At 39.4% G+C, this 15,595-nt stretch overlaps 1 protein-coding gene across 2 annotated transcripts; it reads right to left on the reverse strand.

Annotated features, from left to right (window-relative positions):
• Window positions 1-3,236: 3,236 nt before the first annotated feature.
• Poglut2 (protein O-glucosyltransferase 2) lies at window positions 3,237-15,571 on the reverse strand. 2 transcript variants are annotated; one of them, NM_023645.3, is made up of 10 exons: window positions 15,009-15,464; window positions 13,729-13,934; window positions 11,385-11,590; window positions 11,132-11,209; window positions 9,694-9,866; window positions 9,336-9,573; window positions 7,426-7,635; window positions 6,685-6,774; window positions 4,456-4,563; window positions 3,237-3,795 (listed from the first exon to the last, which is right to left on the reverse strand). In NM_023645.3, the coding sequence occupies exons 1-10, from the start codon at window positions 15,188-15,190 to the stop codon at window positions 3,778-3,780; spliced, it is 1,509 nt and encodes a 502-aa protein (NP_076134.1). In that variant the 5' UTR covers window positions 15,191-15,464; the 3' UTR covers window positions 3,237-3,777. The 2 variants fall into 2 exon arrangements, 1 of the variants encoding a protein (NP_076134.1); XR_003946583.1 differs by having other exon boundaries at window positions 3,576-3,795; window positions 9,647-9,866; window positions 15,009-15,571.
• Window positions 15,572-15,595: the final 24 nt, after the last annotated feature.

Below are 15,595 nucleotides of genomic sequence, written 5' to 3' on the forward strand. Positions count from 1 at the left end.
ATTGCAGCTTTTACTTAGGACTTCATCTACATGTCCTTTTTGTCTTTTTCCTTAAGGAGTGTGTGTGTGTGTGTGTGTGTGTGTGTGTGTGTGTGTGTATTTATTTGACTGACTCTCCTGATTAGGATAACACGTGGCAAATGTTTACTAAATGAATTAAATCCCCCTTATGCACTTGGTTACCTGCCCTCTTCTGACACAGTACATATTAAGAAACAACTAAGGGAAAGCCATTTATGACAAGTGCTTTCTCAAGTTACAGTCTTAACATTTTTAAATTAACACTTCCTTATTGTCTGTTAACCTGTCTTCCTTCTTTCCCTCCTCTGCCCGTTTTCTTCCCCAGACTCTCTCCTCTCTTCTTTGGGTTCTTGAGTGTGTTACAGTGTCAAAAACCAGGAGCCAACACTGAGATGTTGCAAGGGAAAAATTTTACTCTTACAGCCAGACAAGACTTAAACTCTCCTCAGTAGTAGGAGAATAAAAGCAGCCCAGACCAGAAACAGGCCTTTTTATGGCAAATGAGCAAGTGATTTTTAAAAAGACAGACAAAAACAAAACAAAACAAAAAACGGAGCCAACAAATGGAATTTTGGAGTTATTTTTATGAGCATAGGAATGGTACATACTCTGAGTAGACAGTGAACATACCATGAAACAGTTTATGGTCACCAATTCTTGCAAGAATGGAAACAGTTTACATTGTATCATTCACAAGATTCCTGCAGAAAAACATGAAAACAACAAACCCGACTAACCAACCAATGACATAATCAAGGTGACCTCTAGACGTGGGTGTGCTTATGGTGTGATCTGTCCCTTAATGGAGTCCGTACTGCCACTGTCCGCTCTACCACTAACACATTGCCAGCTCAGGTCTGATACCTTTTCTATGCTTTATTTACCTGTCCTAAGTTTCAATTTCCAGTAATTGTACACTCATTTGCAGCTATCATCAAATTCTAAGGGCATCTTATCATTTCTAGAGGAAACTTACCATTCCCTCTCTTACCTTTCACACCAGACACCCACCAATATGATTTGTGACTATTGAATGGAGTCACAGAATGAGATCTTTGATCTGTCACCTTGCACTTGGAATGTGTAAGTGTACCCTGCTTCTTCTTCTCAAATAATTCCTATCACTGAATCCTATTAAACAGTTTTATGTATCCGTTTACTAGTTTGTGAACATTTGGCTTATTGTGAATCATATTGCTACAGTGTTCAGATAAGACAGTGGTGCTTTTGAGAGAGAAGCAGAGGGAGATTTTAAGAGATTAAGCTGAAGGCTAGGAAGATGGAGAGAGGGTTCTCAAGGCAAGAAATGTTAAGAATGCCCCATTAGAAGAAGAAGAAAAAAAAGAGGCTAGGAAACCCCCACCCCATACATCAGAAGGATTCAGCCCTGCTAAATGTCTTAATATTAATTAACCCAGGGAAACATTTCAGATTGTGACTTCTAGGATTGTAACAACACATTTTTATTGTTTTAGAGGACTAAGTATGTGATACTTATAGGAATAGGATAGTAATAGGAAACTAATATAAAACCGTTATTTATGAACCAAAATTTGAGTTCTATGTTGTACTGGCTGGTTTTATGTGTCAACTTGATGCAGGCTGGGGTTATCACAGAGAAAGGAGCTTCAGTTGGGGAAGTACCTCCATGAGATCCAGCTGTGGGGTATTTTCTCAATTAGTGATCAAGGGGGAAAGGCCCTTTGTGGGTGGGACCATCTCTGGGCTGGTAGTCTTGGTTCTATAAGAGAGCAGGCTAAGCAAGCCAGGGGAAGCAAGCCAGTAAGGAACATCCCTCCATGGCCTCTGCATCAACTCCTGCTTCCTGACTTTTTGAGTTCCAGTCCTGACTTCCTTGGTGATGAACAGCAGTATGGAAGTGTAAGCCGAAGTGTAAGCCGAATAAATCCTTTCCTCCCCAACTTGCTTCTTGGTCATGATGTTTGTGCAGGAATTGAAACCCTGACTAAGACATATGTGTACTGATGATTTCAACCACTTAAAATGCTAATATTATTCTTAGTCTCAAGGTTGTACAAACATGGATGGTGGGCCAGATTTGGGTTGTAGTTTAAAATGTCCTAAATCAAGGCCTGGTATGGTGGTCTACTCCTTTAATCCCAGCACTCAGAAGGCAGGGGCAGGTAGAACTCTATGAGTTTGAAGCCAGACTGCTCTACATAGAGAGTTCCAGGTCAACCACGATTACCTAGTAAGACCATGTCAAAGAAAAAAAAAAGAAAGAAAGAAAAAGAAAAATACAACATAAGTTATTAAATGACCACATTGCATAAAATTCTGAAGAAGTAAAACTTGCAAAAAACCAAAACCAAAAACAAAACAGTGAATGTCTGAATCAATTACTATAACAATTCAGCCATGACCAAATAAATAATACGTAATTTGCATGGCTTTTTACATTGCTTCAAAATTAAAACGTCATTAGTACAATTCACTGTAAATGAATGCAACAAAAACAGAAAAAGAAAATATGAACAGTTCCAGTAGATATCTGAAAAACAAAACAAAACAAAACAAAACCAAAAAAACCCAACCAGTGGCTATTTAAAGCTCTTTTATTGGAGCTTGGTATTATATAACTGAATGCATATTATGTGTTCAACATTTATTGTATGAATCCCCATTAGTAATGGTTCACTTGGTTGGGCCATCCCCAACATAAGGTCAAACATCTTGGATGTTTCAGTCAGGGTATTTTTCAAAGAGATTAACATTAAAATCAGTGAACTTGGAGTAAAGTAGGTTGACTGTTGTGTGTGAGCTTTATCTAACTGGAGGAGAAACTTCAGTGGTGGGACTCATGGACTAGCATGCCTGGCCCCTAGCTAGTTCTTTAATTGCATTTTCAAGCTAATTGTCATTTTATTGACCCATTAAAATTTGTTGTCCCTTCCACAATCAGGGAAACCTGTTAGACCCCAAAAGAATCATCTTTGTAATCAAGATGCTTAAGGACTGAGGATTAGGGGAGAGTCTACAGGGAACTACTGCAAAGTATGGCGACTACATAATATAAAGAATCAGAGGTGTTACATTCCTGAAAGGAGCTAGAGAAAGTAGAGTCGATCCTGACTTCCAGAAAAAGGGAAAAACAAATACCAGGGCCGGAGGGAAACGAGCATTGGGTGGGCGGTGACAGGATTTGTAATAAGTGGTAATAGGTTTGACTACCAACAGAGGCAGAGGCCAGATAAAGGCAGCTCTAGCATGTTTTATTAGAATGAGGTTTGACTGAGACTCAATGAGTAGTTATTCCAAAAGAAAAAGAGCTTAAAACAGACAGAGTCATTTGCATTTTAAAACAGAGTCTTATTGTCTTCCAACTTACTATGTAGCTCAGACTGGCCTTGAACTCACAGAATCTTCTTGTCTTAACCTCTGAAGTGCTAGGATTATAGGCATGAACCACCACAATTGGCTGAGTTTTGTTTTGCTTTTGGAGGCCTGTTTGAATCAGAGCACTCACCAGAATCAAGGACCCAAACTCGCCTATTTCTTCTGCTCATAGGTAATAACTGTAACAAAACAGACCCTTAAAATAAAGGCAGTTTTATTATAAAAATTTTAAAATGTGATGTAAAAGACAGTCATGGGAACACTGCATAAGACGAAATACTGTGAGAAAGTGAATGGGCACACGTAAATTTGACATTGTCTGTGAAACATACTTAAAAATAACCTTTATAGTAAAGTGTCCTCAGAGCACCATGATTTGAACAGAAGATATTTTGCTTCTCAGAGTTCATCTTTGGCCTGTAATTAAGAAGAAAAATGTTAAGAGCCACTAAAAAAAATCTTAGGAATCAAGAATGCTCATACCAGATAATTATTTTTTCCTAAAGATGAGAGGAGGGTGGAAAAAAAAAATCCAAGTTTCTTCTAGGTGTTCTAAATGCTCAGGACTATTTCTGGAAGACCAGAACCCTGGGTTATGGGTGGTGTGAGCAAGGGATGGGGTAAACAGAGAACAAGGTTTGCTACTCTCACTCAAACTTCCCATACTTAGTGGAAGACACTGACTGGGTACCTACTCTGTCTAAATCATTAAGAGATATAAGGGAAACGGAACTGCCCCATTTTATGAAGAGCCAAAACAAGTATGATATTTATTCCATTTCATTATTGCCTCTTGTGACTTCCTGGGTCTTACAGCATAGAAAGGGATTAGCAAACATGGTGTACCCTTGAGGGGATAATGAGTTAGTAGTAATTCATTTCTCAAAAAAAAAAAAGACAAACTGATAAACAACCAAAATTTCTACTTACAGACTGTCAAGGTATAGAAAGTCCCACCAAGCTAATAAGCTACCAATATTTTAACTAGCATTCAGAATTCCTTCCTATTTCAGACAGTGATCTATCAAATGAGCTGGTTCTGCCACACCAGGGGAGGCAGAAAGTGAGTCTTGTTACCTTTCTCCTATGGCACGTGCAAGGGAAGAGGTCATCCTCGGATTGTGGCTCTACCCTCTTCATACCCTCTCGAATTTGGGGCTCGCTCACTTGTAAATTTGCATAGCCCTGTTAAATAGCAATACAAAAGCATTTCTTAGGCAGCTTTTAAAATATGCTCATCAAATGAGACAAGCTGTAAAGTATCAGGAAAGTATTCATTTAATGCATATGTACCTAACAGTGACCCACAGTGTCCTCCATATCTGTTTTAAATGCTCAATCCCCTTTGTGCTGTGAACACTGGCAACCAATTCCTAATATACCCCTTATTAGTGTACTCATGTGTGTGTGTAATGTATATGTTGGTATATGAAGACCAGAATCAGACATCATATACCTTGCTGAGCCACTCTCCACATTATTTTTAGAGGCAGGGTCTCTCTCAGTGAACCTGGAGTCCACTGACTGACTAAATTCGCTGGCTACCAGCCCCGGGGGAATTTTCTTATTTCTGCTTTCCAGTGCTGGCATTACAGATAATTTTTGCCACAAATAGATACTCTTTATGCTTGTAAAGCCAGCACTTTATCCACTGAGCTATCTATCTGCTTAGCCCTATCTTGTTTTGAATTTTTGAGACAGGCTGGAACTACAGTTGGCCTAGTGATGTGTAAGTCACACTGGGATCAAACCTGCAGTAATCCTTTTGTAGTTATTTCCTGAGTGACAGCTGTGTCCCACTACATCTAGCATATCCACATTAAAAAAAATTATTTTTAATTACATATTTGAGTGTGGGTATGTGCATGAGTGTGAAAACCAAAAGAGGCCAAAGGTATCAGAGGCCCTGAAGCTAGAGTTGCAGGCAATCGTGAGCTGCCTGACGGGTGATAGGAGCTGAATTTAGGTTCTTTGCAAGAACAGTGTGTGCTTTGAACTGGTGGGAAATTTTATATGACTAACTATTTCCTCACAACTCCCTCCTTTTTAAGTGTAAATAATATTACATGAAATTCTCCCAAGAAAGAAAATAAAGCCTATTTCTTCCTTCCCCACTCAGGCTGCACAACTCTGAGTTATTACCCCTTCTTGATTATATTCTTATTCTGCAATGGGCACTCTGCTAGGTATGGATACTATACATTAGCTAAGTAAATGGCACAATCCAATGGATATTTAGATGTTCAGACAGTAAACCCCTGTTCTAGTTCATTCACTTTACGTAGCTCACTCTCTGTATCCCTTTACCACCTTCTAAAAGATTATAAAATAGACCAACTTTGTTCTGTAGCAGAGCCCAAGATATGATATTCAATATCTGTAAGTCTGAGACAAGAATCTGTTATTATTATTAGCAAAAATCTTGTTTACTTATATATTCTTTTAAAAAGATGAGCCTTTTAAACCATCAGATATGTTGGGATTACAATATATAAATTCTTGGTCCATGAAAATAAGTTTCAAAAAAAGGTATGAGCTATTTGGGACAAAGAGCATGATTATACTTTGTACTTTTAATTTTTTTTTAAAGATTTATTTATTATTATATGTAAGTACACTGTAGCTGTCTTCAGACACTCCAGAAGAGGGCATCTGATCTCATTACAGATGGTTGTGAGTCACCATGTGGTTGCTGGGATTTGAACTCAGGACCTCTGGAAGAACAGTCAGTGCTCTTAACCACTGAGCCATCTCTCCAGCCCCGTACTTTGTTTAATTGAAACGTTCTTCATATTTTTATTGACTGTCTACGGTACCCCATTATTGCCGCCAAGTATTAAACAGGTCTGATCCTGCTTGGCTCCCAGATTAGATAATCCTGTCTTGTCTGAGGGAAGTATGATTATAGATCCCTTGAACTCTCAACCTGCTAGGACATGGGCCTTTTTCTACTTAAGTTTGGACTTGCTTTCCATACATACAACCCCAGCCTCCAACTGCAGGCCTAATATCAATACTTTTCACTTGAAGTTTTCAACTTTTTTTTCCCTTACAGTGCTCAAAACTGAACCTAATATCTCATGCATGCTAGGTATGTACTCTACGGTAAGCTACATGCCCAAGCCCCAAATACTTATTAGTTAGTATTTGTATCTAATTTCTATCAAAGTGGTACATATATGTCCTTTACTAACATACTTTTAAGAAAATTTTATGTAAAATATTGTTTGCCTACAACATGGCCAGTGCCAAGCAAGATGAGGAGTGTGCATGTGCGTGTGCATATGTGTGTGCGAAAATACTAACCTGGAACAGTTTGAAGTAATAACAGAATATATCATCACCCATTAGATTATTTCTCGCAAATTCTTGTCCTGCTTTTGCTATCTTCTTGGCCTATAGGAATTTAAAAACCAGACAAACAAAACACCCTTTAATGGAACTTGCAGACATATACAGACCTAAAGACTACACAGTGAGATGACCCAGAAAGCATGTCCTTGGGAGTAGCCTTATGTAGCAAAAGGCACATTTCACAGAGTATGTTTGTTCAGCTCAGAGAGGTTTGTAAGATTTGAAAGTACAAGTTGGCATGTGGGATGTCTTAGAGATAAGCCTCCCTTGGAATAGACAGTTAGATCCAAGCAAAGTAACAACAACTTATCAAGTACACAGAGTGTGAAGCCTTGCATGCTCTCTATTCAGTTTTCAGCATTCATTTAGTTCAACCTTGCTTGCATTACTAATTCTTCATTTTATTCTATAGTAGTTGCTGACATCTATTGCCAGATAGGCACTGCTTATGTCCATGACCAACCTTACTGAAAGAGAAGACACGAACAAGGCCAGAGTTTAGCAGAGTGGTCAGCCAGTCTAGAATGTTGTTATGTTCACCCCGAGGGGAAGTGCATGCCACTCGTGGTCAGCCAGCATCCCATGCACAGGAAGAAGCGGTATCTGAACATCCCAGAGTCTAGGCGTGTTCCCAACACTCCTGTAACACGGGACCAGTGGGAGGGAGCAAGGCTTCTTGACAGCTGATCTTACCTCTGCATCATGCTCTTTTGCCCACTTGAGCTTTTCTAGCAGATCGCTTAGGTTACTTTTGACTGGAATGTAATGTTTCCAGGGCTGCAGCTCATTGTAAAAGTGTTCATAGTAGATGGAGTCCTGCTTCAGAACGACACTGTCACCCACCAGCAGGTAGGGCAATCGGTACGCTGCCACAGTGCCATCAATATTTATCTGATACTTGTGCTGCAAAATAGGAGCATGTAAGAGCCTTTACTAAATTCCCACTTCTACTATTTTTTTTCCCGCCTTCTATGAACCATTTTGCCATCCTCAGACTGACTTTCCCTCTCCATTAAAATGTAATAAGTTCTCTTATTATACACTGTGTTGACCTAGAGCTAGAGGGTCATTTGACATGGCCCTAAATTTCCCAAACACAGCTACGTATCTAATATGGAAGCAGCTAGCAAGTTAATAATATGGATGTCCTAAGGCTACAACATAAAGAAAGGTGGAGCTATAGCTTTTACGTCTTCTGCTCCTTTGTTGATTTTCACGTGCAGCTACTGGCAGCACATTTTGTGCCATGTCGACAGTATTTTTAAACTATGACATGGCTATGCATATTTCTTAAGGGAATTAATAAGCTCTGGGGTAAGAACATCTATGAATAGTACTATGGAAATGAGTAACTCTAGATGTACAAAATTCAGCATGCAAGAAGAAGCCAAGTGATAAAATACTGCCCTTGGGGCTAGGAGATGGCTCAGGCAGTAAACCTCTTGCCATGAAAGCAAGAGGAAGCCGGGTGATGGTGGCGTACGCCTTTAATCCGAGCACTGGGGAGGCAGAGGCAGGTGGATTTCTGAGTTCGAGGCCAGCCTGGTCTACAAAGTGAGTTCCAGGCTACACAGAGAAACCCTGTCTCAAAAAACCAAAACCAAACAAACAAAACAAAACAAAACAAAACAAAACCCAAGAGGACTTGAGTTTGGATGCTGGGGAAGGAGAGATAGGTGGGTCCCTGGAGCTTGAAAGCCAGTCAGTCTAGCTTAGCTGACACACTGCGGGCCAAGTCAGAGACTCTGTATCAAAGGTCAAGGTGTATGCTCCTGAAGAATGACACCCAAGGCTCTCCCGACCTTTATACACACAGGCTCGCACGTGCACATGCACCTATGAGCACACATATATCCCTTCTGAGAAGGAATGGGTAATCATGTCTTTTGTTACACTTAAAAAATATTTCAATATACATATATGAAAAACACGAGCATGTGAATTAATAGCATCTCTAAGGTCTATCTACTGCCATAGAACCCATCAAATGACACGTCTGCATCCACAGAGCAAAGGAGCTCACTAATTTCTTATTTTTTCCCACTTTTTTTGTTGACACAAAGAACTTCAGAAATGTCGCTGGGGGTGGGAGAGTGGGGTGGGCACTGCTTGAAAAGTTGTGAGAAAGAGGATCACTCCATGGAAAACATGAGGAATCTCCATGCAAGGTGCAGAAAACCATCTCTCATGGCCAGAATGCCCAGGCAGAGCATCTGGATGTGCTTCAAGTCATTCCTCAGCAGAATGCCTGAGAAGAGATGCCTGTTCTGTATCTTGTTATGACGCTATGATTTAGGGGAGAAGTATTTCTAAAATGATTATACACACTTACTAATAAAAACAGACAGGAGCTGAGCAAACATACATTCATTGTAAGGGTTAGCTGGAAAAAAAAATAAAGCTTTTTCCAGGCTCTGAATTCTCATAATTCCTATTCAATATTAGTGCTGTATGGTGAATCCAGATTCAGGCCAAATCAAATCTCAGTACTTATTGTATTTTGTGGCACCTTCCCATTCTCTGTGACTTATAGACGTTAGTTTCCTTTCCCCAAAGTGGATACATTGGAAAGCAGAAAGGGATGTCCATAGATGATATCATACCTTGAAGAAATCAAAAAATGAAATGTGTTTCACGATGGGCCCATACAGGCTTTCGTCATGTTTAAAGAAGAAAAAATTTGTGAAAGCAGCATCGATGAGCTCTGGGTGTTTTCTGCTAAGCTTCACCAGCTCTAGTCTCTCTTTGCGGCTGTCTCGGCCCCTCCAGACAGCTGTGGAATTCTTACTTTCCCAGGGAGGCCCTGTGTTAGCTTGCACCGACATCATATCCAGACTTACTCTGGAAGACAGAAAACAGAACATGTCTTCCTCTAAAACTATCAGTGCATGAAAGCAGATGGAGCAGAACTCACCAAAGAGAGCAAACCAAGGCTCGGGGTCAACCCTGATCATCTCTCACCGGCCCATGGTTTCTAGAACAGAGTCAGTCAGGTCGTAGGTAGGCATCACAATATCCCTGGACTCTGTGGAGCCACACCAGGAAAAGATCGGCTGAATGTTGGAGTTGGATTTCTTTTTTTCCAAAGGCCAGTCTCCCAAATTAACAAAAAATTCCACATCTGGCATCCTCACCTAGAGGTGGGGATAACAAGAGTTTATTCATAGTTTTTGCATTGCACATGATCATGTATTTATCAGTTAAAATTAGCATTTGGAACTAAGTTTGAGGGTACTTATCCGAGATCGTAGCATCTGTGGGGCTCAGGCAGGATGATCCTGAGTTGGATGCTGGTGTGCTAAATTGGCTAAATAAGGCTAGATTGGACTACATAGTTCAGAGCCAGTGTGGGGCAATACACTGCCTCAAAATATGGAAAAAGGGATCTGTTTATAAGTATAAGCAGATATGATATATATGATACAAATATATGAAAAGGTCACAATGAAACCCATCGTTCAGTATGGTAATTTAACAAAATTAGTCATTGCACAAAAAAAGGCCAATCTTTCCAATTTAAGGCAATGACAATCACATCACTTCAGGTTAAATGGCCAGAATATGGCTTTCATATAAGTACCTTCAATTTGCTTTCTGTGGTGTCCAAGATGGCCATCAGACTTACTACAAAACCAAGAAACTGGCAAAGGTAATTTCTATTGTTCTAACATTGCCAAGAATCTAATGAGATCATAGAGATGGTGGAGAGAGAAGAGGGTGGAGAGAGGGAGGGAGGGAGTGGTTCTGGGAAATATAGCACTTGGGGCTTTAGCCCTGGGTTCCTGTTAATGAGGCAGAGGCATTTTCTTTCTATGTGTACCATTGCTATAGATTGACTTATTTCCCCCCCTGCCCCTCAAAGATGTATATGCCAGTCCTAAATCCCAGTGTCTTAGAGTTACCTTATTCAGAAACCAGTCATTGCTGATGTAATTAGTTAAGATGAGGCCACACAAGTATGTGGGATGGGATTGTCAATCCAATATGATTGGCATCTTTGGGAGAAGAAAGGGAAGGGGACAGGAGGAGACCCAGTGACTCAGATTCTTGAGGGCAGGAGGCCATGTGACAAGAGGTAGAGATTAGACTGACAAAACTATGAACAAAGGAGCGCCCAGAATATAGCACCACAAGTAGCCAGAATCTGAGGAGTGTGGCCCTTTCAACACTTTGATTTTTCATTAGTGGTCTCCAGAGCCATCCTCTGCTTTTTAAAGGTACTATATATAGCTGTCCTTAGTATCTAATACATATATTAGGAAAAAAATAAACTTTAGAATAGCAAATATAGAAGGCACCAGAATAGAACACTTTATATTGATGTTAACAATGTTTTGAAAAACTAAATTATAAAACCTAGATTGACATTGCTATCATAATGCAGAGAAAATATACTAACCTTTCTAGTCAATGAAAGTAGTATTGCATCCATGAAAATCCTAAAGCCAACGTGCTCACCATGAGTCTTGATATAAACCTAGAAGAGAATTTGACATTTACTACATGTGTGCAAAGGGACTGGCAGATATGGAAAAAAAAAGGCTTGTCAAAATATGTACCTAGAATGATGTTTAAAAAAAGTAGCCAGATATAATCAAAAGGTCAAGATATTACAGAGTCCAGAGAACAAGCAAACCTCAATCATATTATACCTTATTGTCCTTTAAGGTATAGTGACACAGGCTTTGCCTCTGCCCAAATCGTTTTGGGATTTCTGCTGCAATCTTTTCAGGATCAACAGTAGGGAAATGTGCCAGATCTTTCTGAATCTGAGAGATTGTTTCCGAACAGTTCATCTCCCGTAGCCAGGCTGCACTGTCTTCCAAAGGACAGTCACAGTTCTCATGGTAAACTGGTCCTATTTACAGATAGACAGCAGTATAACACAGCGGTGAACATCTCACTTAACACCTGAATCACAATAAAGAAATCTTCCATGAACTATCAACTTTCTAGCTAGTCAAGTCGCCACAGCTCTTCTCCCTATATTTTTCCAATCTGGCCCTCTTTGCATAGGTGAAAATCAAGTCAATGGGTGGTATACATGCTCTATGTAGATGTAATTCATTTGTCTTTATACTTCACATAATCATCATGGGACTGGAGATATAGCTTGGCAGTTAAGAGTACTTGTTGCTCTGGCAGAGAACTGGAGTTATGTGTCTAGGACCTATAATGATCTATAATTTCAGGCATAATGGACCCAAAAGCCTCTGTGATACCTGCAAATGTGCCAAATACCCTCACTATAGGAATACATATGTATTTATAAATATATGTCTTGAAGGATAAAAGTGATATGAATTACTATTTTACCAGTTTATTATAAAAACAACTTCTTTGGGTGTCTGTGGGCTAGAGAGATGTCTCAGCTACTAAAGGCTAGGCTCAAAATAAAAAATATAAAGTACTGTTCTCAATAAAAAAACCATTGCCAGTAAAACAGAGAAAACAAAGGACTCCAACCTTGTTTTTCTTCCTTCCTTCTTTTCTTTTTTTTAGAGAAAGAAATATAATGAAGCAAAGGTAATCCTATAAACGTGTTATCTCATTAATGTCAAGATGAATGAATTATACATTTATAAAAATAATGCTCGCATAACATAAGAATTGGAAGTGGAACTGTGTTATTCCTTTCAGATATCTTCAGATTCCAACCTGATTCAGTCAATAGATGACAATGGAATTTATGTACATTTTAATACTTTGTCAGCTGGACTATACCAAGGAGTCCCAGTAGAATGTGAAATAATTTATACAGTTAAAAAAAATTCGTAATTTTCTTGTGGTCCTATATCCCCATAAAAAGGGGAAAGTGTTGTTTTTTTATTATAAAATTCTCTTCTCATCCCTATGGGGGAAAACAGCAGAGAATGTCTTTGTCATAGTGGCATGACAATGACAACTAAAGCAATAGTTAATCCCTTTTTCTGCTCCAAGCCATCTGGCTGGCCTGGAATGTACACCATAAGACTAGGCTGGCCTCAAACTCTTAGAGGTAACCTGCTTCTCACCCTCCTCAGAGCACTGGGATTACAGGCATGTGCCACCCCACCTGGCAATCTTAGTGATGAGTATAAGTTACTTAAGTAGATCATTCCTTCAAGAATTACCTATGACTACATATTTAACTTGATTATTCAGTCAGGAGTTACAGTCAGTCTTGAATTGTAATGTGGGTGCTGGGAACCAAACTCAGGTCCTTTGGAAAAGCAGCCAGTGTTCTTAATCACTGAGCCATCGCTTCAGCCCTGGAAATTCTTTTTTAATCCTAAGATTTACACAAACATGAACACAAAATAAATAAGAAGTCTGAAGTAGTACAACAGATGGTAATCATGATTAAGTATGATTTTTTTGAGACCGTTTCAATTTCATATGTGCACATACATATGAAATTATTTTATACACATATGTATATGTCATATCTTATTGTAAGCTGTGTTCCAAATGGTTTATTAAAACCTTGTTGTAAATTATGAATTAAAAACCTCCCTAGTGGCTAAACATTTCTTATTCTACATTATGTGTGTGTGTATCTGCTTATGCACGCATGAATGCAGGTGCCTGTGTAATATAGATATCCTCTTCCATGAAACTGGAGCGCCAAGCGGCTCTGAGCCTCCTCACATGGGGGCTGGATCCAGACTTGGTCCTTTGCAAGTGCTTTTCACTGCCGAGCCATCTCTCTAGCTTTTTTTTTTTTTTTTTTTTTTTTCTCTCTAGCTTTTTAAGTTGATTATTCTCACAGGTGTGTCCTCAAGGAGCAACTTTTCTAGTAATGTTTCTTGGTCTTTAGTGAATTATAATCCCCATGTAAATAATCAATATCTCTCTTTTGCCAAGTTGCCTAATTTAGTTTTCAATTAGAAAAACATCTAGTTTTTTTTTCCATTTAGTGAAAAAAGTATGCTAAGTTTTTGATAGAATTCTTATTGATGGAATGACATGCCTTTTTGTATACAAATCCTACCATAAATTTTTGTTTCAAAATACCTCTTAAAACATAAGGAGACTCGGCAACATGTTGCCCATGGTGTTTAACCTCTATCTTCAGATTTCTGTAGCTGGCATACATTCTGTATCTTACTATGAAGGAACCGTCCTTTCGATCTAAAACCTGGACACCAACTCTCGTGAACTGCTCATCGGGTGCTGAGATTTTAACCTGGAACACCTTTTCACCTGGAGAAGATGTAAACCTGTTATGGAAAACAATGAGAGATGAGGGTTATTTTTAAGATCAAATGCACGCTACTTATTCTCTTTAATGTGTAAAGGTTGGACCTTCTGCTTTATCCTGATTTTAAGATATTGTTGTTCGATTACTCTCTTAGGCTTTTAGGACCAGAACCAATATGATAGAACAAAGATAAAAAAGAAAACAATAATAACATAAAATAATTTCATTAGATAGTTGCCAGGAGATAACACTTAAGACTAGCAATCTATTTAGCATACCAAACAGAGCACTATCAGTGTACTATTATTAATTCATAACCAACACAGCTGGCAATTTGTCATTTGTAACATGTTTACTTCAAGGATGACCTTATTTGAAAAATTGTTCTTAATGGCTTAAAATACAATCCAGTACTGTGGGGCTAGGGAGATAGCTGAATGGTTTAGAGCATTTACCATTATGTAAAAGACTTAGTTCAGTTCCTAGTATCCATTGTCCTTAAGGCTCACAACTATCTGCAGTTTCAGCTCAAGGAGATTCAAGGCCCTCTTCTGGCTTCCTCCAGCACTTGGGTGTGAGTATACACCCTACCCACATCATGTAATTAAAATATTACTACTAATAAAAGTCTAACAAATATACCAGTACTCTAAATTATGTTTAGTTATGGGGGAAATCAAAATAACTGGTCATCATGTTAGTAACACAAGTGTTTTGGACTGAATATTCCTGCATTTTGAATGCATTTAGTTTCTAGTGTTTAGTTTTCCCATTTAAAAATAACGGAGATTTGTTTAGCCTCAATTCCCATCTAAACAGCCAAGAAGAGAGCTGTTATTTTAGCAATATTATTTACACTATACATATTTCAGAATTATTAAGTCACAGAGAAAAGTTGATTTTGAAGGAAAAGTCTATTATAACCAGATGTAGACAGCACTCGAGAATTCTGGAATGTAAATGGACAGCAGTAAAGACGAGTCGGGGCATATAAAGATGAAGGACAAAACCAAAATAAACAACAGGAACAAAAACCCCTCGAGTTATTTTAAACCGCGATCTCAAATAGTTGAGGAGTCATTTCTCCACTTACTGTTCCCCTGAGGTATCCACCGCCCGAATGTAGAAATAGCGGGCAGGAAGGACCACGTGTGCTTTTAGCCCGGGTCCCCATATTTCGCTCTTCTCTGGGCTCAGCCTCCTCTCTCCGCCGGTCTGGGCAAGTGCTGGCACAGTCCCCAGAAAAAGGCAGGAAAGCAGCGAAATGCTGAACATTTACAAGACCGAGTCTTGGAAGATCCACGAATAAATGCAAACGTGCTAAGTGGACGGAGCTAGCCTGGGTAGGTAGGAGGACGGTGGTCAGTCCTAGCAGCAGTCAAAGTCCCTAAAGTGTCGCTTGACGTGCGGGGTCCGCGCGTGGGACTATGCTGTGCCCAAGAATGTCACAACCCGAGCGGTGGCATGTCCAGGAGAAGGATGCCACACGTTCTGCTGAACCTGGTTAAGAACCGCAGGCTCCACTTTCTCCGGACAATGACAAACTTGTGTTACTCTTGCCACTAGAGCATCACTTTGGGAACGAATCCGTCGCAAGTTCTAGCCAAGGTGAGAGGAGAAGGATTGGCCTGCGCTGTGACCAGTCTTAGTAAAGTCTTCTGCTAGTGGATGAGTGGGTCA

The sequence above is a fragment of the Mus musculus genome, chromosome 1, assembly GCF_000001635.26.
Source record: "Mus musculus strain C57BL/6J chromosome 1, GRCm38.p6 C57BL/6J".
In the NCBI taxonomy this organism is placed as follows: Eukaryota; Metazoa; Chordata; class Mammalia; order Rodentia; family Muridae; genus Mus; species Mus musculus.

Coding starts and splice junctions, on each gene's coding strand:
- Poglut2 (NM_023645.3), bottom strand. CDS start 15,190: ATGTTCAGCATTTCGCTGCTTTCCTGCCTTTTTCTGGGGACTGTGCCA. Junction 11,591..13,728: donor GTCTCCTTATGTTTTAAGAG/GTATTTTGAAAC, acceptor ATCTGTAAATAG/GACCAGTTTACCATGAGAAC. Junction 7,636..9,335: donor CATTTTTTGATTTCTTCAAG/GTATGATATCAT, acceptor CCTATTTTGCAG/CACAAGTATCAGATAAATAT.